Source organism: Oryzias latipes, chromosome 21, assembly GCF_053564925.1.
Source record: "Oryzias latipes strain Hd-rR chromosome 21, Olatipes_Hd-rR_3.1".
In the NCBI taxonomy this organism is placed as follows: Eukaryota; Metazoa; Chordata; class Actinopteri; order Beloniformes; family Adrianichthyidae; genus Oryzias; species Oryzias latipes.
The window spans coordinates 34647387-34673430 of NC_136257.1; the positions used below are offsets into that span (position 1 = coordinate 34647387).

The window sequence follows — 26044 nt, forward strand, 5'->3', positions numbered from 1 at the left end:
ACATTTTTTAAATGTATTTTTCTTCGTCTGACTTTTGTAGGACAAAAGATCATAAAATCTTTTCAGATGTTAAGGGAGTAACATGAACTTCTGTGACCGTTGCAGGACTCTGTTAAAGTTTCCACTAACATCGAAGGTCGAGTCTGTCATTCCATTTACTAAATTGGCTGCATCCCTTTTGGGGACATGGGGATGCTGGAGCCTATCCCTGTGAGTGCTGGGGGAAGGTGGGGGGTTCTCCAGTCCGAAACAGGCGCACACAGAAGCACAACCACACACTGGAAGAAAGCAAGCGAAAACCCACCGGAGAACATGCAAAGTCTTTGCAGAAAGAAGCCAGCTAGGATTTGAACCGGCACCCTTGCTGACCACTACACCACTGTGCAGACCCGAAGAAAAATGACATTTCTATTTAAAGATCTTTATTGATTCTTCTTGGAAATAAATATCTTTTCTTTATGTAACAGTTTTGAAGAGTTTAATTATGAACCCAATCCTGAACTAAAATGAACCGTATTCCCACTGAAAGCTGAAGGTCTGAAATTCACCGACTCCTCCACAAATGAACGGAAAATCATTGATTTAAAAAACCCGGGAAACAGGTGGTATATGGGCCTGAAAACGTTTCTTTGAGATGTTGGACATTTGTCTCCAGTTTGGAGCAAGACTGCACTGAAAAGCATTTCACCGAGAAGGAAAGGAGACTGCCGAAGAGTGACGGAAAATACCGACAGCCGCAGTGCATTCTGGGAAGCAGCAGCTCGGGAGGCCGCCATCTTTGCTCGTAAGGACAAACATCGAGTTTCAGATGGTTTTTCTCCGAACCGGAACCATTCAAGCGAGTTAACTGGGTCGGGTTCTGTGAGCATCGCGTGCAAAGAGCAGCAGTTTGGCTTCAGCCCCCGAACCTGAGCGCAGAACCGGTTTAGCTGGTTAAGATGGGCCGCTCGCGGAGCCGGAGCTCGTCCCGGTCCAAACACTCCAAAGGTAGCAAGCACAGCAAGAAGCGGAGCCGGTCGCGGTCCAGGGACAGGGAGCGCTCCAAGAAGAGATCAAAGTCCCGAGAGTCGAAGCGGAATCGGCGCAGGGAGTCTCGGTCCCGGTCCCGGTCCACGACAGTCACGGCCCGCAGAGAGCGCGCCGCTTCCCCGCCGGAGCGCATCGACATCTTTGGGAGGACTCTGAGCAAGAGGAGCGCCCTGGACGAGAAGCAGAGGAAGGAGGAGGAGGAGAGGAAGGCGGAGATGGAGAGACAGAGGAAAATGTGAGGAATAGAAGACTCGTGTTTGTTTGGGTTTGGCTAATACGACCAGGCTAATGCTAAACAACCAGCAAGCTAACAGTTAGCCGCTGACGTCATCAGGCAGCGTGAGCCCGCGTGCCAAGATTATGCGCAGACCGCTGTCTACGGCAGTGTGGGCGCGCGCTCGCCTTGTTCTGCTTTAGTTTGACAACGTTTTCATCCAGACAGAACGGATGTGACATCAGAGTTCCTGAAGAACCTGATGGCGACGTTCTTCATGGAGGACCTGCAGGCTGGAGGAGCAGCTTGGTTTAATGGAGGGCTTTGCTCCAGGTGCAGTTTTGTGTTGCTGATCCTCACCTGAGCGCCCCCCCTCCAGTAGGTCAGTGGTTACAGGGCTGCTGGGCCGCTTTGACACATGGAGATGCCAATAAAAACAGACTGAGGGGACATGGATGAGGGTTTCCGCTCAGGGGGGGCTCTTCATCCTCAGAAACCCGCAGCCTCCTGAAAGCTGTAGCCCCTGAATTAACCCGGTAGACGTTCCAGATGTTTTTTTGGAATGCAGGGGTAGGAACAGGTCCCAGTAAGAACTGTTCTACAATTGGTCTGACCTGTTGTAGATGTTGGGTTTGGGTCCGTGGCGCGCTGCTCGCCGTGCGGCGCTGAGGAGCTCTCGGTGTTTGAATGTGTTAAGCAGTCTGACTCACCTGCTGACAGGCGGCTGCCAGTCCCACTGCTTCTATAAATGCACTGAAGGCCCCCACACCAGTAAGGTAAGGGCAGAGGTCACAGCACCTCTTGGAGCTTGTGTTCCCTTCGGTTCTGATCCATGTCTGTTCTGAGGTCCAGAAGCAGAGTTTCTGGGATTTTCCACATATGCGGCGACATGATCCTGATTGGCGTGTCACTGTCATGACCTTTAATCTTCTGTGGGATTAATGGAAGCATTAAAAAGCTTCATCAAGTGAATGAGGTGACAGATCAGCAGGTCCACCCGATGTGGCGTCACGCCTGACAGCCGCTGATCGCTCCACCCCTTTCTGTTTTGTCTTGACCTCCGGCAGCCGGCAGCAGGAGATCGAGGAAAAGCTGATCGAGGAGGAGACGGCGCGGCGGGTGGAGGAGTTGGTGGCCAAGCGGGTGGAGGAGGAGCTGGAGAAACGTAAGGACGAGATTGAGCGGGAGGTGCTGCGGCGCGTGGAGGAGGCCAAGCGCATCATGGAGCGGCAGCTGCTGGAGGAGCTGGAGAGGCAGCGGCAGGCGGAGCTGGCGGCGCAGAAGGCCAGAGAGGTAACGCTCGGTCGTTCACGACGCACTGCCCCCCAAAACAGTAGAGCCCCCCACATCAGCTTTGCAGCGTCTCTGGAGCTTCACTCTGCTGCTCCGCTTCACTAACTGACCCCCCCACATTCAGGTCCTCCAGAGCTTCACCTCCATCTGGAGAGGTTCACTGTGATGAAGACGCCTCCCTCCTCCTCCTCACAGTTACCATGGCGAGGATGCAGCCACCATAACCTCAAATGAAAGAGATCATTTCCTGTCAACTTAACAGCTCTTCTGGGGGGGGCACAGCTGGTTCTGGCCCAGTAATGAAGACACAATCAGAGCGAGCTTGTTCGGCGCCGCTGTCGCCATCATGGCCCACTGACCAGGCTCTGCTCTGACAGGGGGCGGGGTTTAGTCTCAGCGGGGCGCCTCCTCCCGCGGGACAATCCGGTCATCGCTCTGCCGCCTTCCGAGCGCCACTTGGCACCGGAAGCCCCGCCCTAATGCCCACAGCACTGTTTCCTGCTAGGTTTAACAGGGGAGGGGCTTCACTTCCTGTTTCCCGTGTGCCCAGGTTACCCGATGATGTTCCTGATGTTGTGCTCCTAACGTGCTTCTCCTTCAGGGCTGCAGCTCTCTGACATGTTTCTGTGAATACTTGTGTTGTTGTTGTTTTTGTTTGTTGTTTTTGGAAACACAACCGGCCCCTCCTAAGTAGCACTTGACCTGGGCTGGCCTGCAGCCTTTCAGCTCAGCCGTGATTGTCCCGTACTGTAAGTGTGCCGCGGTGGGCTCTTCTCGAACACACTCAGACACAAACACGTGAGCGCCGCCCAGAGCGGCCAGTTAAAGCTCCGCCCCTTCATGCTTTCATGTAGGTTCTCAGGCCAGGAGAGGCGTAGGTGTGCGTGCATCGGTGAGCCAAAACTACACCCTCTTCTGTCTTCTCCTGCATTTCTGATGTTAAGAAAGCAGCAGCTCTATCTGTCAGTGTAACCCGGGGCTCCGCCCCTTCAGATTGGTGGCCTAGCCGTCACACGTTAAGGGAGGGAGGGGGGGTTAGCGGGTTCGGCCCCGTCTGTTTCTGTCAAACTGCAGTGTCGGTGTGCAATGAGCGAGAGGAGAGCTGGTCTGTGCCGGAGCTTCGTGTGTGCGCGTGCGTGTGAGGGTGAAAGGTGAGCGTGTGAGCGCCGCTGCCGGGCGCCGTTCACGCACTAACACATCACTGTGTCGCCCATCCAGGAGGAAGAAAAATCCAAGCGGGAGGAGCTGGAAAAAATCCTGGAGGAGAATAACCGCAAGATCGCTGAAGCTCAGGCCAAACTGGTATGGGAGCTCCTCCTCTTCCTCTTCCTCCGACCCTCACTTCCTGTCTGTCATGGTTGTGTCTGAATTCATTCATGACTTAGTGCGACACGTAGGCCGTTCGCCATTTTGTCAGGGCGTCTGCATCTCCGGCTGTTTGAATTCCCACCCTAACCCCAAACGACTAAATAGGACGAGCCCCGGGGCAGATGTGACGTCATCGATGATCATTTATGATCCACTGTCTTCTGAAGATTAAAACATTGGTGGTTTATTAAAAACACATTTAAATGCAGGTTTTGGCAAACATTGTTCCGACGCAATGCATTGTGGTCTATATTGTCAGATCTAGTGAGCATTGATGCTCACTGGTTTTTCACAGAGACTTCTGGGAAATTTCCAGGGCTCTGGATTTTGGGATTGTAGATTCAGACAAACTAGAACATGGAGAACGCGCTGTAGAGTGAGCAGGGGAGGAATTCAGACACGACCTACAACTACAATGCAGTGCCCGGAGGTTTCCCAGAAGTCTCAGCGAAAAAACATTGGAGTCTGGTGAATATAGACCACAATGCATTGTGTTTGAAGGATTATTTTGAAAAAAGGAGAATGTAAAATGATTTTTCTAAATCACTGAAATGCACATAATCAGAAGAGTGGATTTGATCTTCGTAAAATGTTCGTATTTGTTCGGTTTTTACAGTCGTCTGTACCTGAGACCTGGACTGAGCGAGCGTCACGCCACATAGCAGCGAATGGTTCACTTCAGCCAAAGGAAGTCAATTCAGTCGCCCCCTGTTCATAACACGGACGCCGCCATGTTGGCGTCAGACGTCATCAGGAAGCAGTAATTAGTCAGAGTTGTCGACCACTCACCAATCAGGAGTGAGCTTGTTGGAAGGCCACACCCCTACCACTTGAAGGCGGGGTACAGCAAATCTGTGAAACATTTTGAACGTTGGACGTGAGAGCCAGCAGGCTCCACCCACTTTTATTGAGGCATCTGATTGGTCAGTTTATAACTGAAGTAACAGAAAAAAAGGTATCGGATTCTGAGCAATAGAATGCCTAACAGCTGTTAGCCGCCATGGGGGCGGGGCCAGTCAGTCCAGCTCTGTTAACAGTCGGTGGTTTTCACTGATGTCATATTTGCTGTTAAGTCGTGGTATTGAGCTTTGATCGTGAAAAGCACTAAAGCAGGACCGTCCTGCTCTTTAGGGGAAAATTCACTAAATACCTTTGACCACCTGGGGCTGAAAAACTCTACAGATTTTTTGGGTTGAAGCTAAATATGTTTTAGTTTATTTAAAGAAATCAAAGCAAAAATAATAGATGTAGATTTATTAAAGAAGAATGTAGGTTTGCTTTAAGAGTGTAAAGAAACCTTTTCTCTGCAAAACCAACGCTGACGATTTTATTATAAAACGGAAAGAATCTGAAAGCCCTTCATTCAAAGCTACGTTGACAGAATCGGTCCTGTAGGAACCGGGTCAGAACACATTAGCTCAGCAGGAATCCAGTTCTGAGGTCGCCTGTGGCGGCTCGCCTTGACTCCTCCTCCTCCCCCCGCAGGCGGAGGAGCAGCTGCGCATCGTGGAGGAGCAGAGGAAGATCCACGAGGAGCGCGTGAAGCTGGAGCAGGACCGCCAGCGGCAGCAGAAGGAGGAGCAGAAAATCATCCTGGGCAAAGGGAAGTCCCGCCCCAAACTCTCCTTCACACTCAAGGCCGCCGACTGAGACCCCCCCTGACCTCCACCCTCGGCGCCCCGCTCATGTGTCCGTTCCGCTGTCCTCCTCATGACTGCTCGCCGCCGGAACGCTCGCTTCATTTTGGAAGTGTCAAAGGAAACTCTGGATGGGGGGGGGGGCGGCGTGGGAGAACTCACCTGTCCTGTGAGGGCCAGCGCCGCTCCCCCTGGACCTGAGGAGGCGGCGGCTTCACCGAGACCCAGACTGCCCCCCGCCTCACCAGCTGCACCCGGGACTCATTTCATGTTTCTTCCTGCTTTTATTTTCTCTGTGGGACTCAAACCGTGTAGACGCTCCACCGCGTTCTTAGCCTGCAAGTCTTAATCTGATCTGAGCCCCCGCCCAAAATGTCAGCAGACCGCCATGCCGTCAGCTGATGAGAAACCAGGTGACGGGTCAAACAGACCCGCCCACAGCCTGACAGGTTACCCCCCTCCCTTCTTTTCTTCCAAAGTGATTGGACCTCACTCACCTGACCCCCCCGCTCAGATAGTGTCAGAATCGTCCCTGAATGAAGGTGTGAAACCCTGAACCCCCCCTCTCTGTAGTCAGTGGAGTTTGGGGGCGTGTCTCTGTCAGTTTGATTCTTAGAGGATGCTGGAGTTCAGGTAAGACCAGGTTGGAGGTCTCTGTGTGTGTGTGTGTGTGTGTGCGTGCGTGCATGTGCGTGTGTGTGAGACCTCAGGTGGGTATCTTTAAGTTTATTGTGTGGACTCGGGTTTGTCACGTGCTTTCAATTGTTAAGGGACTGAACAAATCAATAAATTCATGGAATGCGAACGTCTGCTGCTCCTCATTCCTGCAGGGGGCGCTGCTGTCCGCGCTCTGACACCACCTTCACTGACGCTGACGGCGGTCAGTCACTACGGCTGAGGGGCGGAGCCACAGCTTCATTAAAGTGAACCAGAGAAACGTGAAGACGGAAAAAAAGCACCGGAATGAGCTAACGGAGGGTCACCCTGACATTCAGGAGGAATACGGTTCCTTTGGGATGGGATGTCAAATATAATCAACGTAAAACACAAAATCATTTTTATGAGAACAAAAGTTCCATAAGATGCATTTTTGCTCGTGGAGGCATTTGGTTCAAAATGATTTAAACATTTCTGCAAAAATAGGCCTGAATAAACAGACGTGGGTGAAAGACGTTTGCATTTTCTAACATGTTAAATAATTTTTATTAAAATATTTTTGGCGTAGAATTCGTTATTTAGGTTAAAGGAGTTTATGCAGTTGCTTTGATTTTATGACGTATTTGCATTTTATAGTTATTAAAACCACAGCTTCGGTGGACGTCCTCCTCCACAGAACGTTCCGGATCGGATCCGGTACCGGGATCAGATCCAGGACCCGCTTCTCTGCTCCTCGTTCCCCCGCGGCGGGGGGAGGACACGCGGGAGCCCCGCAGAGGCCCCGCTCCGCTCACGCACTGAGCTTCAGGAAAACCCCTCCGGAATCGAACCGACAACCTTTTCATCCTAAAACTGGGATTTGTATTTTAAACCCGTTTAGTCGCTTCAGCAGCGACAGGTGAGGATTCCGAGAACCACGCGTGGAGACGCGTGAGCGTGACCCCGCAGCGTCCAGACCCGTTCAGGTCAGAATCAGAACTGAAGTCCCGGTTCTGTGGGAACAAAGGAGGATCCGTTGGTTTACTTTTGGATCCCGCGTGAGGCCGCGGGAACAGTCATCGTCTGAATGAATCTAATGAGTCACACTCGAGACCCGTCTACCCCCCCCCCCCCTCCGTCCGCGGGGGGCAGATTGATTAAGTTAGAGGCGTGAGGAGTGTTTGCTTTGGGGTGGGGGGTGACAACCAGCAGATTTCTGCGCCAATCTTCTACTTGTGGGGACTTCCGAGTGAACTTCCGGTCTGGTTCTGTCTCGAGGCTGTTTGTTTTCGGGAAGATGAGACATTTTGGGGTTCCCGCTCCAGGCCTCCTCCGCTCTGCCCGCGTGCGCCGCGGGGGGGCGCTCTTACCCTTCAGCAGAGCCCGAGATCACCCGAAGACATCCGAAGAGTCCTGATTTGGGGGTCATCTTTTAATGGTTGGGATGTAAAATTGAACCTGCAGCTCCGCGTGCGCAGGTGAGCCCCTCAGGTGAGGCCTCGCTTTAGTCACGTGACTAATATGAAAAGGTTTACGGAGGGAACCGGACCGCGTTCGGGAATTCACCGAACTTCTCCGCCGTCCGCTGTGACTGACAGCTCCCCATCCAGCTCAGCGACCAATCAGCAGAGTGCAGGGAGGCGCGTGCGAGGCCCCGCCCCCCGCACATATTCCTGCTCTGCGGCCGTGGCGCTCACTCTCCATCCCGGTCTCGGAGCGCGCGCGTGTCTGTGGTTCGTGCTGGTCGGACCTCGAGTATGAGAACTTCCATTTGTCTCCTTCTCACATTTGATCATCTCCTCTTCCTCTTCACCCCCCCTCCTCATTTTTTCGCCTCTTTCACCCACAGTTGGTCGCTCCCCGCCGCACCCCCCTGCCCCGGCTGACCGCTCCGGCACCGGCCCTCCCGGTTCCGCTCTGTCTGGATTTGGGTTTTCTCTGTGAGGATTTACGGATGTTCCGCAGTCGCTGCGCCACTTTTGCGTCTGAGGATGTATTTGCGCGCTGAGCGCGGAGGACAGTGACGCGCGAGCCTTTCGGAGCGGGTCTCTCGTGCGCAGAGGCTGATGCTCCCGCTCTGGACCCGGATTTAAGCCTGTCGGTTCTGGTTCTGCTCGTGTTTTTTCCTGAGGACGCAGGCTTCGGCTCGGGCTCCGGGTCACCATGGGGAGGGACTCGATGTGGAGATATTATTTTGGAGTTCTGTTTGTCGCCTTCAGAGTGGACCCGTGCCGCGCGCTCATCCTGGAGTCCATCTACTGGAACACGACCAACGGCAGGTGAGTGAGCGCGAGCCGCGCCGCGCCGCGCACCGGATGAGCAGGACCCGCAGCCGTGCGCGTCATTCTTCCTCATAAAGTCCGTATTGTTTAGGGAAACGCGCGTGCGTCGCCGTCATCCAGAAAATCTGCTGCAATTCAATAAAAACGAAGAAAAACAAATTCTAGCTGCCGCACGCGCGCGCGCACAGACCCGCCGTTTGTGGATTTTCGGTCAGACGCAGAGCCGCGGCGTGGAGCGGAGGCCGACCGGCCGCTCGGGATTCCAAACACCCATCCCGGTTCTGGGAGTTCCGGCTTGGTTGTCCCGCTGACCTTCGAGCGCGCTCTTTGTTCTCATTATAACTTGATTAATCAGCTGCAATTGGTCCGTTTGGACCGGGTCTGAGTCAGAACCGAGAGCCTCGTTGTGACCCCATCTGCTGAACGTTGATCCGAACCGCGGCGGCCCAGCCTGGTCCCGGTCTCTGTTGACCTGCGGTTCTCCTCCGCGCGCGGAGCCGCCGTCAGAACTGCAGCAGTTCTTCTGGCTGCCGCCGAACTCTTCTGCTAAAAAACGGAACCAAAACATTTCATCCCGTCACTCCGAGGAGGAGCAGCGCCTCCTCATCGCTCCTGCGGCCCGGGAGGCTCCTGAGCGCGGAGCTCTCTGCGCCGGATGGAAACAGGTGTCCGAACCGCTGCAGGCCGGCGGTCCGGAGCAGTTTCTGCGGCCACCCGAACCCACCCGAACCAGAGGGTAAAATAGATCCAAAGTAAACAAAACCCGCCGGTTCAAACATGCAACCTTTACAGTTCCAACTATAAGCAAATTAAACTTAATGAATTTATTTGTTACGCACTATATTTATGTGTGTGTGTGTGTGTGTGTGTGTGCTTATAAATATACAAAAATAATACAAATAAAAACACACACACATATGGTATATTAATTAGTAATTAGTACAGTCCAGTAATTAGTAATTTAAATACATAATTTAAATAAGTAAAAAAATTACATAAATAAATTAGAACGGATCCTTTTTTCCCGCTCAGGAGAAGTTCTGCAGAACTTTTTCTGAACAACTGAAGCTCCGTCATGAAAGTCAGGAAAAAACTTGAGTTTAATCAAACTCTGAAAATTTTTCAGAAATATTCATGTGAACTTCAGAAGATCCAAAGTCTGCCTAAAATAAAACAGTTAGAGGAAGAATGCGCGGCGCGCGCGCGCCCGTACAGAAATAAAACTGTCCTCGCGGATGTTTCAGGTTCACTTTAATTCCAATCTTTCTGAGAACATTTGCTTCTATTTACCTGTAAAAATGCGCTCGTGCGTTCCTGACTGTGTCTTGGATTAATTATGATTTATGTTTATGGGAGAGTTGTAACCCCCCCCCCCGTTAGAGTGAGTGAAGGCCGCAGAGCCTCTCGGACTGCGGTGCTGCCCTGTGGCTGCTGGAGTGTGTGTGTATCTGGGGGGGGCTGTTTGTGACGTCCAAGTAAAGCAGGGTCCCGCTTGGAGCCGGGGCCGGTCTAATTCCTGCACAATCTGCGGGGGTGTGGATGAAACCTCCGCGTTGTTTGCGCTCTGCCGTCATGGGCCAACTTTGGAAAAAAGGGAAAATGACCTCAGCCCCCCTCCCTCACCGCCCCCCAGCACTCACCTCCTCCTCTGGTAATCCATTTTGGATTTGGGAGCAGAAACAAAGGAGCGCCGTGCTTTACACGGGCCCTTAAAGGCAGCAGCTTACCCTGAAGCCCCAAAGGGCCTTTGTGAGCGGGCATCGGCGGGGGCACCTCTGGGTCCTTAGTGGATGTGGGCTGAATGAGTTATGAGAGACCCCCCCCCCCCCACCTCCAAACCTAATGTGTTTTTGTGATGGAAAAAGTTATTTTGTAAATCCTAAAAAATGAGGAGAAACTCTACCCCCCCCCCCCCCCCCAAAAAAAACCCAAACCCAGAATAAAGTTCTGGAGGCATCAGAACCGGATCCTCTGCCTCTGTGGACCTGAACGAGGTAACTCAGGAACGCCGTCAGCGGTCCGGTTCTCAGGACGGAGGACAAAAGCAGCTCCAGACATTTACGGAACCAAAAGGCGGATCGGACCGGGTTCTGCTCCGAACCGGAGGGGGGGGGGGGTTGATGGAGGCTACCCTGAGACGAGGATGGTCCAACGTTTTTAGTCACACAGATGTGCATATAAACACACACAGTTGTGCGTCTGTGGACTGCAGCAGGAAGCTGTGGAGAAGGAGGAGCATGAAAACCAAGGAGCAGGCGGGTTTGGACCAGCAGCCCACCGTCTCCAGGGTAGAACCCTGTTTCCAGAACACGATGCAGAACAGTGTCTGCTGTGGAGAAAGTGGGTGGTGGGGGGTGGGAGCAGCCTAACATTACAGGAAGACCCCCCCCCCCCCCCCCCCCCCCTAAACTTAGGTTAAGACATGCAGAAGCACCAGGCCGGGTCTGGTTCTGCTCGGTTCTGTACGGTGGCCCTGAAGTCCAAATCACATCAACACAAAAACACATTAAGATCACAACAACAATGGAAATATAAAAAGCTAAACCAATACTAATAAAAGAACAACTTTACACTTTAGAAATGATATTTACATTTCAGAAACACAAACGGAAAAAACGTTTAGCAAAAGATTTAGCAGAAATCCAAATGAAATGTGGAAAAGAGAGAGAGGATCAGAAACCAGGCTGGTTTTCTGGACGTCACTGATGGGATGAAGATGTTTGAAGAGGAGGATGTTTGAACTGATTGGTTGACCGATCACTGAACACCCAGTGGGCGTGGCCAAAAGCGGCCAGAGGAAGAGATGACCTCGTAACAGATAACTTCCTGTTAAAAAGGTGAAGAAACGTCGTCGTCCAATCAGTGACGTCCCATAGTTCCCACCTTTACTGCTCTCTTATGTGTTTCATTTTAAACATTTCATTTGGAATTCTGACAAATAACTTTTTTTCTAAAATGTTTTTATTTCTTTTTCTTTTTTTTTGGATTTTTTTTTCTGCTTTCTGGATTTTTCTTTTGATTTCTAAAATGTAAAGTTTTTCTACATTTTGGTTGAGATGGTTTTCTGGAGCAGTGATTTTTGATGTAATTTGCCCTTCAGGGCCACCGTACCTTTGGGATTTCATAAGACGTCAGTCTGTTCTCGCAACAGGATATTCAGATATTTCAGGTTGGGGGTTGGGTTAACACCCCCCCCCCCCCCCCCAGGACAACAGCAGGTTCTGTCCTGAAGTGTCTGGGGGGTGGGGGGTGGGGTATTAGGGCTGTGGTGTCGGTTCGGAGCAGCAGCGCCGTGATCCTCCTCCATCTGAGCAGAACTTTGAGGAAATCTGACGTAGATCCTCATCACTGGGATCAGTGTGGGGGTTGGTTGAATTTGGTTGGAGTGGTTTTGCGTGGAAGGAGGCGGGGACAGCGGCTGAGAAGGAAGTTTGAAGCCAAAACCAGACAGTCAACAGCCCGCGGTGCGTTCAGGTGCACTCGTTCACCGGGAATCCACTTCCTCTCTGCTCTCTTCTGGAACTTGTTCAAAGTTGGCGTTGAAGGCGGAGCTTCAGCTCAGAAACAATCTGCACGTTAACTTAACCACATTTATGCACACGCACACACATTTGTGCACACACACATTTATGCACACGCACACACATTTATGCACACACACATTTGTGCACACACACATTTATGCACACGCACACACATTTATGCACACACACATCGCTCAAGACGATTATTTCTGATCTCAGTTCTTAAAAATGAAACTTAAAGTGGGGGGGTGCATATTGACTAGGGTTTGCTCCGCCCACATTTTTTTACTACAATGTTCTGACAACAGTAATTGGGCGGAGCTAATTAAAGCTCACCTGGCTCCTGCCTCCAGTGGTCCTTTCTTGTCAGTGGGGGGGCCCAGTAGAGTTCCTGGTAGCCCCGTCTTTCTGCGGGGGGGAGCTTCTTCGGCCTCTGTCACCCGTAGTAACGGTAAAGCTGATGCTCTGAACAGGAATTCTCGTCTCCCAATAGTTGCCCCGCCCCCTTTGTTCCCATGATTCCCTGGAGCCGATGTAGGTGTTTGGTTGATTTGCCAGGAACAACCGCGGCCGTCGGTGGGGGGAGGGGGGCGTCTACGATGCAGAATCTGCTTGTTTTCTTCATACGCTTTTTTTCTGAGACGCTTCGGTCCACTTCAACTGGATCGGTACCGTTCATTGATTCTCCTCAGATCGTTTAAATCCAACTTTATTTAACTCCTTAACCGCGATCGCTGTTGCTTAGCGACCAGAGAACCGTAGAACCTCCGTTTCAGGCAGGTTTCAGGTCTTCATCTAAGTGTTGAAATGTTCTGGTTCTGACTCTGTTAGACTTTCTCTATGGCACACATGAGGCTCTTGGGTCTCAGTCTGAGCAGAACTTCCAGCTCCAGACTTTGGATGTAACAGCTGACGGTCCAGCAGACCCGAACAGCCCTCCAGAATAAATGATGGGTTTCTAGTGTAAGTAGTTCTGTAGCTGATGGTTCTGGGTCGCTGTGAAAAACCCGGAAGGAGAGGAATATCTCCGTCCAACCGACCTGGACCATCAGAACCACCTGACTGTGAGGAAAGACTGCAGGGCTTAAATCTCCTTCATCACCAGCTATTCTGTGCACGTCCTCACGTGCACATCCTTCTGTGCACGTCCTCCTGTGCATGCTGTCTCGTGCACATCCTTAGTGCACGTCACCCTGTGCACGGCATGCCAAGGACTCTCTGGAGCTGCAGCCCGTCTGGTTTGCTGCAGCGACCTTAACCTGCTCTGCAAACATGCACGTCTGACAGAGTGCACGTCTAACAGAGTGCACGTCTGACAGTGCACGTGCACTCACGCACCGGTCTTCCTTCATGAATGAATGCTGCAGCTCACAGAAACGTGCACGCTCCCAGCTCCAGAGGAAGTGTTGTCCTTCAGGCCTTTCATGCTTTTCTGCCACACGTGCACACGCAGACACACACGTGCACACACACGTGCACAGACACACACACCCGTGATCCCACCAATGCCAGATGGGTCCTTGAATCATCAGAACTCGTCTTTTGCCCTTTCTCTCGCTGTGACTGCGGACGCCGTGTACCTCTGCTGAGTGTTTCCCTGGGGGGGTGTTGAGATAAAATAACTTACTCGGCCTACTTAGATGTGGCAACGTGCACGCGTGTGCGCGTGTGTGTTCACGTGCTGGAAGCAGATGATGATGCTGTCGGAGAGGCGAGCAGCCGCTCTGCATCCAGACGCTAAAGTGTCCCGCAGCGGGTCCTTCAGGCCCCCCAGCTCGCCCCCCGTGTCTCTCTCTGAAGCATCGTCTGTCGGAACGTTCTAGACTCAGAACAGATGAAGGTTCTTCTTCTAGGATCCCAGTTCTGCAGGAGGAAGCAGCTCCTCCATAGTCTTCTTCAGTTCAGTCTGTCCTCACAGAATGACCCCCCCCCCCCCACCACTTCACCTTCAGATAGTCCTGATGAGAAAATCCAGGAAGACTTCAGTCTTCATAAGGATGGATTTATTTACCCGCCGCAGGAAACGGCAATCTTCAGAGAATCCTGTAAAAATGTGTGTGGGAGGGGCCTGGGGGGGGTCGTCAGAGTTTTGGAGGTGGAAATGCAGCCATGGAGCAGAAGGAGCACTGAGGGGGGTGTGGTAGAGACCCCCGTCTGTTTGGTATGCGTGAGCTGTGGCTCCTTCCCCTCCACCCTGCAAAGCGTTGCCGCCTCCTCCTCCTCTTCCTCCTCCTCCTCTTCCTCCTCCTCCTCTTCCTCCACACTCGACCATTGCTCCTTCTCCTCAGTGGAGATGGGGGGTTATCTTCAGACGTGGCGGCTCGCTCTCACTCTGCTCATCATCTAAAATTGATCTTTGCGGCGGGTAATTACGCATCAACAATGGAGCCGGCTTCTCTGGGTTTTTGTGGTTTGGAGCGGCTCAGAGATCGCGTGACCTCCTGAGGCTCACCTGTTCTCCTGAGGCTCACCTGTCCTCCTGAGGCTCACCTGTTCTCCGGAGGCTGACCTGTTCTCCTGAGGCTCACCTGTCCTCCTGAGGCTCACCTGTCCTCCTGAGGCTCACCTGTCCTCCTGAGGCTCACCTGTTCTCCGGAGGCTCACCTGTTCTCCTGAGGCTCACCTGTTCTCCTGAGGCTCACCTGTCCTCCTGAGGCTCACCTGTCCTCCTGAGGCTCACCTGTTCTCCGGAGGCTCACCTGTTCTCCTGAGGCTCACCTGTCCTCCTGAGGCTCACCTGTCCTCCTGAGGCTCACCTGTCCTCCGGAGGCTCACCTGTTCTCCTGAGGCTCACCTGTTCTCCTGAGGCTCACCTGTCCCCCTGAGGCTCACCTGTCCTCCTGAGGCTCACCTGTTCTCCGGAGGCTCACCTGTTCTCCGGAGGCTCACCTGTCCTCCTGAGGCTCACCTGTCCTCCTGAGGCTCACCTGTTCTCCTGAGGCTCACCTGTCTTCCTCTCCCTGCAGGTTTGTGCCGGGCCAAGGCGTGGTGCTGTACCCCCAGATCGGGGACAAGCTGGACATCGTGTGCCCGCGGGTGGATGGCGGGGTGAGTGACGGCGTGGAGTTCTACAAGGTGTACATGGTGCCGCGGGAGCAGCTGGAGAGCTGCACCATCACCAAGGCGGACACGCCGCTGCTGAACTGCGTGAAGCCGGATCAGGACGTGAAGTTCACGCTGAAGTTTCAGGAGTTCAGCCCCAACCTGTGGGGCCTGGAGTTCTTCAAGGGGAAGGACTACTACATCATCTGTGAGTACGGCCACGCCTCCTCTTCCTCCTCTTCCTCAGTTGTGAGGAGTCGGAATGTTTTTTTTGGGGGGGGGGGCTCTCTTGAACTGGTGCCATCCTGAGAGGAAGCTGGGACGGGTTTTTGAGACGGCCCCCCGGTTTGAAACTTGGGAGGTGGACTGAACCATCTGCGTGGCGCCAATGGGGGTGTGTGCATCAGATAGGACCATCTGCGAGGCCCCGCCACCGCCATCTGTAAGCTGTCACAGTGCGGAAGGCCATATTTCTGAGTGAACAGGGTAGGGAGGGGGGCAGGAAAGCTGCTCCTCCAAAGGCTCCTCTGTGGTTCTGACGCAGGATCCCGGCTGCAGACGGACCAGCGAGCGGCGGGGCGCAGGGGCCGCAGACGTCTGGGCTGGACTAGGTTTGGTCCAGAGTCTGGCGCTCATGTGGGCCAGACGTAGTCCAGGTCTTGGGACCGTCCAGACTTTCTGGTGACAAAGGAGTCATCATCCAGCTGGAACCTCATGACGTCTTTGGGGCCAAAAAAACAGATATGGGGGGGGGGGGGGGGGGGGGGGGGGGTATATGCTGAGTCGGGTCTGAGGCAGACTTCCTCCAATCAGAACTCAAATCTGTATTTTCTGGGTACACCTGCCCGGTCCTGCCCCTGCTGTAACCCAGATTAGAGCCGGGTCGTGACCTCTGACCTGCAGAGCACAGCAGGGCCGTAACTGAGCCAGAGGAGGCCCAGAATAGAAGGAGAGGACACATCACAGGAAAGGGGGGCTGGTGGAAGGCTGTGGGGAAACCCTGCAGGAAACGGTTCTTCAGTTCGGCCCTCACCGGGGGTTTGGAGGTGGCCGACCCCCTCAACTGTTGATCTTCAGTGGATCTGTGCTTCCTCTGCGGACGGCATCTCTAAAGCGTTTATGGGATTCTGGGGGGGGGGGGCTCCACCCTAAGGCTTCTCCATCTGCCTCCACCTTCTGGCTCCACCCTAATGTTTCACCTTCAGGCTCCACCGCTGATGCTTCACTTTCAGGCTCCACCCCTAATGTTTCATCTTCTGGCTCCACCCTAATGCTTCACCTTCTGGCTCCACCCTAATGCTTCACCTTCTGGCTCCACCCTAATGTTTCATCTTCTGGCTCCACCCTAATGTTTCACCTTCTGGCTCCACCCTAATGCTTCACCTTCTGGCTCCACCCTAATGCTTCACCTTCTGGCTCCACCCTAATGTTTCACCTTCTGGCTCCACCCTAATTCTTCACTTTCAGGCTCCACCCCTAATGCTTCACCTTCTGGCTTCATCCGAATGCTTCACCTTCTGGCTCCACCCCTAATGCTTCACTTTCAGGCTCCACCCCTAATGTTTCATCTTCTGGCTCCACCCTAATGCTTCACCTTCTGGCTCCACCCCTAATGCTTCACTTTCAGGCTCCACCCCTAATGTTCCATCTTCTGGCTCCACCCCTAATGCTTCACCTTCTGGCTCCACCCTAATGCTTCACCTTCTGGCTCCACCCTAATGTTTCATCTTCTGGCTCCACCCTAATGTTTCACCTTCTGGCTCCACCCTAATGCTTCACCTTCTGGCTCCACCCTAATGCTTCACCTTCTGGCTCCACCCTAATGTTTCACCTTCTGGCTCCACCCTAATTCTTCACTTTCAGGCTCCACCCCTAATGCTTCACCTTCTGGCTTCATCCGAATGCTTCACCTTCTGGCTCCACCCCTAATGCTTCACTTTCAGGCTCCACCCCTAATGTTTCATCTTCTGGCTCCACCCTAATGCTTCACCTTCTGGCTCCACCCCTAATGCTTCACTTTCAGGCTCCACCCCTAATGTTCCATCTTCTGGCTCCACCCCTAATGCTTCATCTTCTGGCTCCACCCTAATGCTTCACCTTCAGGCTCCACCCTTAATGCTTCACTTTCAGGCTCCACCCCTAATGCTTCACCTTCTGGCTCCACCCTAATGCTTCACCTTCTGGCTCCACCCTAATGCTTCACCTTCTGGCTCCACCCTAATGTTTCACCTTCTGGCTCCATCCGAATGCTTCACCTTCAGGCTCCCCCCCTAATGCTTCACCTTCAGGCTCCACCCTAATGCTTCACCTTCAGGCTCCACCCTAATTCTTCACTTTCAGGCTCCACCGCTAATGCTTCACCTTCAGGCTCCACCCTAATGCTTCACCTTCAGGCTCCACCCTAATTCTTCACTTTCAGGCTCCACCGCTAATGCTTCACATTCTGGCTCCACCCTAATGCTTCACCTTCTGGCTCCACCCTAATGCTTCACCTTCTGGCTTCATCCGAATGCTTCACCTTCTGGCTCCACCCCTAATGCTTCACTTTCAGGCTCCACCCCTAATCTTTCATCTTCTGGCTCCACCCCTAATGCTTCACTTTCAGGCTCCACCGCTAATGCTTCACCTTCTGGCTCCACCCTAATGCTTCACCTTCTGGCTTCATCCGAATGCTTCACCTTCTGGCTCCACCCCTAATGCTTCACTTTCAGGCTCCACCCCTAATGTTTCATCTTCTGGCTCCACCCCTAATGCTTCACTTTCAGGCTCCACCCCTAATGTTTCATCTTCTGGCTCCACCCCTAATGCTTCACTTTCAGGCTCCACCCCTAATGTTTCATCTTCTTGCTCCACCCCTAATGCTTCACTTTCAGGCTCCACCCTAATGCTCTGAACTTTAGTGAACATGTTCAGTTGTCGCACAGCATTTTGGGTAAAGAGGATGAAGGGAGTCGGATCTGTTTCTCCAGACGGGTTCTGGGTTCTGCAGGACCTCATCTGAAGTTCTTGTGATGCTGTTTGTGGACGTGTATTGGGGGGGGGTCTGTGGTAGTCATCGTTAAAGTGGCGTTCTGTAGCCGTAAACTAACTCCCCCTCCCCACAGAAACGGGGCTCCCCCCTCCCTCAGCCAGATTAGCTGGTTAACTCCATCATCCCTTCTGTCGGCCGGTCCATCTTAAACAGAATACGGCCAGTTGTATTCTGTTTAAACCCCAGTGTGGCTGGGGGGGTGGGGGGCACAGAGTTCCCTTTCACGGGAAAGGGAGTTCGGAGTTTCCTGCGGAGCACAAATGTCCCTGAACGCTGCGTTTACTGTTTTTATGGGAGACCCCCCCACAACCCCCACCCACCCCCCCAGGAGTCAGTGGACCAACAGGTTCATGGAACGCTGCACAAAACAGGAGCACAAGCTTTTAAGCTGCTTTGCTCTAATGTGCTTTTCGGGCTCCGCGGGTTAGCCGGAGAACGGGGGGCACACAGAGCGGAGCCACGGTGTGAGCTGCGGGGGTGTGTGTGTGTGTGTGTGTGTGTGTCTGTTAACATGCACTTTGTGTCCCCTGCCATCACCAAGGAGGATTCAGATCAAAATGATTGGTGGCTGTTTGAGGACTGGGGTGTAAGAGTGGAAGGGGTTGTTTGGCGGGTGTGGGGGGGGGGGTGCAAAGTGGAGCAAACTGGATGAAGGCTGGTGGGGAGGGGGGCGGCGCTGGAGGGCAGCCAAGCTGCTAAGCTCTGGCAGCTCGTTAGCTTCTGTGTTACTGACCTGATAGACCACAAGTGCCCCTCCCCCCAAGTCACATGCACTTCTGTCACATGACCTCCAGAGGCAGCAGAGATGACAGCAAAGACGCCCCCACCACACACAGGCCCCACATGAATGAAAGTCACATGATCAGATGAAGCTGAGGAAATAGAGAAGAAAGAAAATGATGTGACACCTGACTTTACCTGCAGAAATGTCTGGAGACGAGCTGGACGGACACAGAAATCCACCAAATAAAACAATGAAAAAAAAAACCCAGCAGAAATAAAAGCATAAAGGATGAAATTCTGAAGGTGATTCAAACATTCCTACAGATCAGGTCAGAGAATGAATGAAACCGTGAAGGAGCTGAAGATCTGCTGATCAGACAGGAGCTTTTCTATTTAAAGCTTCTTCTGTTCCACCAATCATCATAAACACCGTTTCTGAAAGGAGAGGAAGGCTCTCAGACCGTCTGAAACAGCTGAGGAACAGCTGAGAAACAGCTGAGGAACCGCTGAGGAACCACCGAGGAACAGCTGAGGAACAGCTGAGGAACAGCCGAGGAACCACCGAGGAACCACCGAGGAACCGCCGAGGAACCACCGAGGAACCACCGAGCAACAGCTGAGGAACCGCTGAGGAACAGCTGAAAAACAGCTGAGGAACCGCTGAGGAACAGCTGAGAGACAGCCGAGCAACAGCCGAGAAACCGCCGAAGAACAGCCGAGGAAGCGCCGAGGAAGCGCCGAGGAACAGCCGAGGAACCGCTGAGGAACAGCTGAGGAACCGCTGAGAAACAGCAGAGAAACAGCTGAGGAACAGCCGAGGAACCGCTGAGGAACAGCCTAGGAACCGCTGAGGAACAGCCGAGGAACCGCTGAGGAACAGCTGAGGAACCGCTGAGAAACAGCAGAGAAACAGCTGAGGAACAGCCGAGGAACCGCTGAGGAACAGCCGAGGAACCGCTGAGGAACAGCCGAGGAACCGCTGAGGAACAGCCGAGGAACCGCTGAGGAACAGCCGAGGAACCGCTGAGGAACAGCTGAGAAACAGCTGAGGAACAACCGAAAAACAGCCGAGAAACAGCCGAGCGACAGCCGAGCGACAGCCGAGGAACCACTGAGGACGGAGGGAGAACATCGTGCAGAAGATCTCAAAGGCGGAACGTTTCTGAGAACGTTCTCCTCCAGATCTCTGATCTCCTCCAGATTTAAACGTTCTGACATTTTCACCGTCAGAACACCGACTAGCACCTTTAAGTCAATACATTTTTAAAGGTTATTCAGATGGAAAATGTTCCTCGGGGTGGGGGGTGGGGGGGTCATATCCTTCCTCAGAGGTACTGTTGTCTTTGGGAAGTGTCTGTTTCTCTGAGATAGAGGATGAGCTTTATTCCATAAGGTTGTCTGACCCCCCTAATGGTGTTTTCTGCTGCAGCTACGTCCAACGGCACCATTGAGGGCATCGACAACCAGGAGGGGGGCGTGTGCAAGACCAAGTCCATGAAGATAATCATGAAAGTGGGACAGAGTGAGTATTTTGGAGCCTCGCCGACATGTTTGTCTGCACAAATAAGGCCAGCGCCATCATCTCTGTGTCACCTGGGGCTTGGGGAGGGTGCACACATGCATATACATGCACACACGTGCACACATGCGCACATGCATATACATGCACACATGCATATACATGAACACATGCATATACATGCACACACGTGCATATACATGCACACACATGCACACATGCGCACATGCATATACATGCACACATGCATATACATGCACACGCATGCGCACATGCATATACATGCACACATGCATATACATGCACACACGTGCACACATGCGCACATGCATATACATGCACACACGTGCATATACATGCACACACGTGCACACATGCGCACATGCATATACATGCACACACATGCACATACATGCACACACGTGCACATATGAAAAGGGTGACTCTGCTGTCATTTAGATGCATTCCAGTTTTCTCAGACATCGTCAGAAACTGAAGTTGTGTCTGAATTCCTCCCCTGCTCACTCTACAGCGCGTTCTCCATGTTCTAGTTTGTCTGAATCTACAATCCCAAAATCCAGAGCCCTAGAAATTTCCCAGAAGTCTCTGTGAAAAACCAGTGAGCATCAATGCTCACCAGATCTAAGAACATAGACCACAATGCATTGCATCGGAACAATGTTTGCCACATTTTTTTTGTTTAAATGTATTTTTTAAATAAATCCTCCATGTTTTTATCTTTAGAGCATAGTGGACTCTAAAATAATCGTCACAAAACGCTCATATTTATTAGATTTTAACCTTGAGATATCGATGACATCATATTCACCATTTAAACAGAAAAAGTAGTGATCATGGAGTCTGAAAGTCTTGACATAGTTTTAGATGTTGTTAATTTTATATAGTTTTTTAGTAGTGGGTGGGTGGGGGGGATTCGGACACGACCTGGAGCTCAGTCGAACAGAAGAGGAAGGAAATGTGACATCACAATTATGCTCCGCCTCCAACACGGCTGCACAGGGGCCGTTGTCGTGGAGACAACATTTTTTCTACATCCGGCCTCCGGTAGGGGGCGCTACTGCACGCCGCTTTTAGCCATGAATGTAGCGTTAAGCACACGTTGTGGTCTGGTTGCAGCTCCCTGTTCTAGGAGTTTGATTCTTAACTCTAGAGTGCAAACGGTCGTGGGTTCAAATCCCGAACAAGCCCCTACTCTGATACACCTGGGAAGAGGGGCACAGATCCTCCCCGTTCACCCCTCTGTGTGTTTTTCAGGTCCCTCTGACCCCGTTTCACCCAAAGACAACCCCACCAGAGTGCCGTACCCCCCCAAGTCCACGGACGGAAAGGGCACAACTAACAATGTTCTGAAGGAAACCGGTAAGGGGGGGGGGTCAAAAAATCAAAGATTTTGTTCAAAGATTTTGCACAGAACTTTATTTATTTCTTTGTTGACAGAAGGACGCCCCGCCCCCCACACCCTCTAAAACCGTCGATCAGGTTAACTTCCTGTTTCTCTTCTCCAGCAGATCCTTCCCCGCGAGGCGAACCGGGCCCTCCGGAGAACGGGAAGTCCAGCGCCATCGGCTCTGAGGTGGCCATCTTTGTGGGCATCGCCTCGGGCAGCGTCATCTTCATCATCATCATCATCATGCTGGTCCTGCTGCTGCTGAAATATCGAAGGCGGCATCGCAAGCACTCGCCACAGCACGCCGCCACGCTCTCCCTAAGCACCTTGGCCACGCCCAAGCGAAGCGGAGGGGGCGGCAACAACAACGGCTCAGAGCCCAGTGACATCATCATCCCGCTCAGGACTGCTGACAGCGTCTTCTGCCCGCATTACGAGAAGGTCAGCGGCGACTACGGACACCCCGTCTACATCGTCCAGGAGATGCCGCCTCAGAGTCCGGCCAACATCTACTACAAGGTCTGAGGCGGAGCTCCTCCCCGCAGAAGGCGGAGCAGTCCACGCCAGAGCGGAGGTTCTGTTTGGGTGGCCACGCCCACAAACAGGCTAGTTTCTGTGTCCTGCTCTGGTGGCCCCCCTTCCTGTCCCTGGATGTTTTGTTCCTCTTTTCTTTCCCTCTGCTGCCGGGAGCACAGCGAGAAGGCCGCCGCCGCCACCGCCGCCGCTCTCTGGAGTTCCTGGTTTGGTTTTGAGCGCTGCGGCCGGCGTTCTGCCATGAAGGATGCGGTGAGCTCCTTCCTGTTGGGGAGGGAGGAGAGGTGGAAACCCTCAGAGGGAGGGGGGAGTGGACCAAACAGACAAAATGCCGCCTGCCAGGAAGGGGAGGCTGTGTCCCCCCCCGATCCTCACCTGAGGGACTCACAGAGCTCACCTTGCTGCTCACCCCCCAGCCCCCCAGGAGGCTGACTGTCACCACTTTCCTCGACACGTGGACATTGGGGCGTTTGCCCTTTCTTCACCTCATCTCTGATCCGGTCTGCGCTTCAGGTTCTGGTTTCAGTTTTTGGTTTTTCTTGTAGTGAACCTGTCACTCAAACATGACCCCCCCCCTTACCGCTTCTGGAGAGTGGAGGATCCTCCACAGTGCAGCACTTTCCACCCCCCCTCCTTGTCCGGCGGTCCACGGAGGGGGCGGTGTCTAGAGATGGGCCGGCAGCGGCGTCCCGTCTGAGTAGCAGGGCTCGCCTCTTGGACCGGGGCAATAGGGGCACCAAGAACCCAGCTGGCCTTACTACTGTCTTTATGCATCAGGGGAAGAAGAGGCCCGAGATCTCGCTGAGGTTAGCAGGCTGAAGCAGCTCTAGGTACTGTAATGTTTACCCCACGGGGTCCAATGATTAGGGGCCCCCTAGGGGCCCGAATCAGCGCGACCGGTGCTCTCCTGTTCTCGTGTTTGTGTTTTTGAAGCACAGGGACATTTAGATTCACCCCTTCACCTCTTCACACATCTCCTCTGGAGTCTTTGGTTTCCATTTTCTACATAGATGTACATTTAAAAGAGGAAAAGATGAGAAACTACGCAGATTTATTTATGATAGACACGTAGAGCACAGGTGTGGTCGGGCGGGATGGAGAGGAAGAAGTGATGTTAATATATAACTCTATACGTGCACATTATGCAATCCAGGGTTTGGGTTCTGGGTTCCGTCTGGAGCCGCTGAGCCCGGTGTAGCCCGGAGAGTCCTCCCCCGGTCCTGGGGGGGCGACCCGGCTCAGTGTGCAGCTTACGTGACCCCGAACAGCTCACACCTCCCAAAGGAAGAATCTCACCCCCATCCTCATGCATGACTGTGAGTGTGTGTGTGTGTGTGTGATGCTGCCGTACATCCCACTCGTGACCCCGTGGCCCCCCCCACCCATCAGCCCATCGATCGATCAGATTCACTGAAAAGCCAAGCCTTGTAGGGTCTGAGGTTTGTGCCTCTGAGAGGCCACAAAATCTGCAAATATGCAATTCTAATTTATTTTTTTAGTCAATCCTGAGAGAAAAAACACCAACAGAAAGTGTTCTTAACCACTGAAAGAGGAACCACAAACTCACCCCAGTCTGCTGTTTCTTTCCTGCATCGTTCGTTAGAATCTGGACCTGTGTGTGTTCTGCCCGCGTGCCGCAGAGCAAAGGTAAACTGTGAAGCTGAACCCTCAAACAGAGCCGACGCACACAGTCTGCGGCAGATTATGACAATCTACTTAGTTTCTTTGAATCTGGGGCCCTTCACGGAGCCTCCACCTCTGCGCCACTGCGGCGGCGCCAGAGGGGGCGGGGCTTCTGGAAGCACCTCAGGCTTCTGTAAATGCCTTGCTCGTTTGGTCAGCCCTTGGTCACCTGACTCAGTACTTTGCACCGCTCTTGGGTAGGTAAGAACCTGTACATACATCAGTGTTTGTAACGTATCTGGATCCTGGGATGTTTGGATAGCCTTACTCACCTTTGTAGGAAAGAGAAGAAGAAAACTCAGAAAAGTGGAACACACTTCAGTCACACAGAGGAAAACCTTTTTTGGACAATAGCTTATGTAAATATTGACCAGAACCCAATAAAACATTTTTATAAACTCTTAAAGTAAGATGTTTTGTATAAAAAAATTGAATTTTTTGCTATGTATTTTAGCTAGCGCTCAATGGAAAGCCCACCCCCCCCTTTGCTCCCGTTTTGCACTGTTTCCATGGTAATTTGGTTTCAAAAATGAGAGAAAAGTTGCCAAACCGACTGCTGCATATTTGTGCCATAAGTGTGTACCATAAATATTTATTAAATTAGTTTTTCTTTGGCGTTAATGTTTCATTTCAGTCCAGTTTGGAAGTAACAGTATTATACTTGCATCGTTTGTCGTCACCCGAGTTTTTTTCGTCATGTCACGGTTGCTCATCAGCTGGAGCCCCCCCCTGCCCCCACTCCTGCGGTATGAGACGGCCAGGCTGTGAAAATGATTTTAAGATGAAAAAAAGATGAGACGTGAGGATGAACGTCACACATTCCACCAGTCTGTTACAAACTGAAAATGTTTTTCAATAAAGTCTTTTTCCTATGGACCCGCCCGCTGTCCCTGCTTGGTGTTTCCTTTAGACGGCATGTGGGGGGGTCACGCAGACGTTCAGGGCGTTTCAGGACAGTGAGGATGTCATCAAAGAGGAGCGTTTGGCTCTGCAGGTCTACTGTTATTTCATGTCCACCACTTAGGATAGCAGTGACAGGAAAGAGGAACACAAGAACACAAACACTCTCCAATGAACTGTAGATCCTCCATCATCATAGATCCTCCATCTGCCATAGATCACCAGTTGTAGATCCTCCATCATCATAGATCCTCCATCTGCCATAGATCACCAGATGTAGATCCTCCATCATCATAGATCCTCCATCTGCCATAGATCACCAGATGTAGATCGTCCATCATCATAGATCCTCCATCTGCCATAGATCACCAGATGTAGATCCTCCATCATCATAGATCCTCCATCTGCCATAGATCACCAGATGTAGATCGTCCATGCTCCATGCTTGAAGGAGATGTGGGCGGCTGAGGTGTTGGCCTCACACTGTCCTGCTGTGAAGCTGGACTCTGGTTTGGACCTGCCCTCCTGCCCTCCTGCCTCCTGCCCTCCTGCCCTCCTGCCTCCTGCCCTCCTGCCTCCTAGTCGCCTGCAGCCTTTTCTGTTTTAACTCCATTTACGTCGTCTTTCTGGGAGGAAAACGTCCTTTTTCCCAAAGGAGAAGGTCCATGTCTGTGCTTTAGCTTCATCCAGCTGAGTTAAAGTCAAAATCATTTTCTGAAAAACGTTCCTTCCTGATGTACAGACACTGAAGGCGTGTCCGCTGTGGGCGGGATCACGTTTCCTCTCCCCGCCATGGCGTGGAACAGAAGAGCTTTGAGCCAAACGATTGCTAAGCTGGTGAGTCAGTCTGCTTTCGGCCGGCCTGCAGAAGCGGCGATGCTGCCAGTGAGTCAGGAGGACGACCTGCCAAAACAGAGCAGGCAGAGACACAAGCACAGCAGGCGGCCGTCCCCTCCACCAGAGCGGGCCGGCCCCCATCAGCTCACGCGTCCCATCAAGACGGGGCAGCTCTCTGCTCAGCCAAAGAGTCTGCAAGCTGCAGGCCAGATCGTCCAGCCAGACGCATTGGGACGTCAGACTCTTGGCGTCGGCGCTCTCTCACCTCCAGGTGAGAACTGCGTCCAGGTGAGAGTCTGCAGGTCAGGAAAAGACCACCAAAGCTTCCGTGCAGTGGATGAGCCGACGTTCCGGCGGGACCGTAAACGCATCATGACAACGGCT

At 52.6% G+C, this 26044-nt stretch overlaps 2 protein-coding genes across 3 annotated transcripts; both read left to right on the plus strand.

The window, feature by feature from the left end:
- Positions 1-698: 698 nt before the first annotated feature.
- arglu1a (arginine and glutamate rich 1a) lies at positions 699-6346 on the plus strand. Its single transcript, XM_078940159.1, has 4 exons — positions 699-1264; positions 2311-2536; positions 3755-3838; positions 5390-6346. Exons 1-4 carry the CDS (start codon positions 939-941, stop codon positions 5552-5554), a joined length of 801 nt encoding a protein of 266 aa, XP_078796285.1. The 5' UTR covers positions 699-938; the 3' UTR covers positions 5555-6346.
- A 1448-nt stretch (positions 6347-7794) lies between these two features.
- Positions 7795-24799, plus strand: efnb2a (ephrin-B2a). Of its 2 annotated transcripts, none has more exons than XM_078940157.1 (6): positions 7795-7932; positions 8027-8456; positions 14950-15233; positions 20209-20301; positions 21574-21678; positions 21825-24799. In XM_078940157.1, the coding sequence occupies exons 2-6, from the start codon at positions 8341-8343 to the stop codon at positions 22229-22231; spliced, it is 1005 nt and encodes a 334-aa protein (XP_078796283.1). In that variant the 5' UTR covers positions 7795-7932; positions 8027-8340; the 3' UTR covers positions 22232-24799. The 2 variants fall into 2 exon arrangements, with proteins under 2 accessions (XP_078796283.1, XP_078796284.1); XM_078940158.1 differs by having other exon boundaries at positions 21828-24799.
- Positions 24800-26044: the final 1245 nt, after the last annotated feature.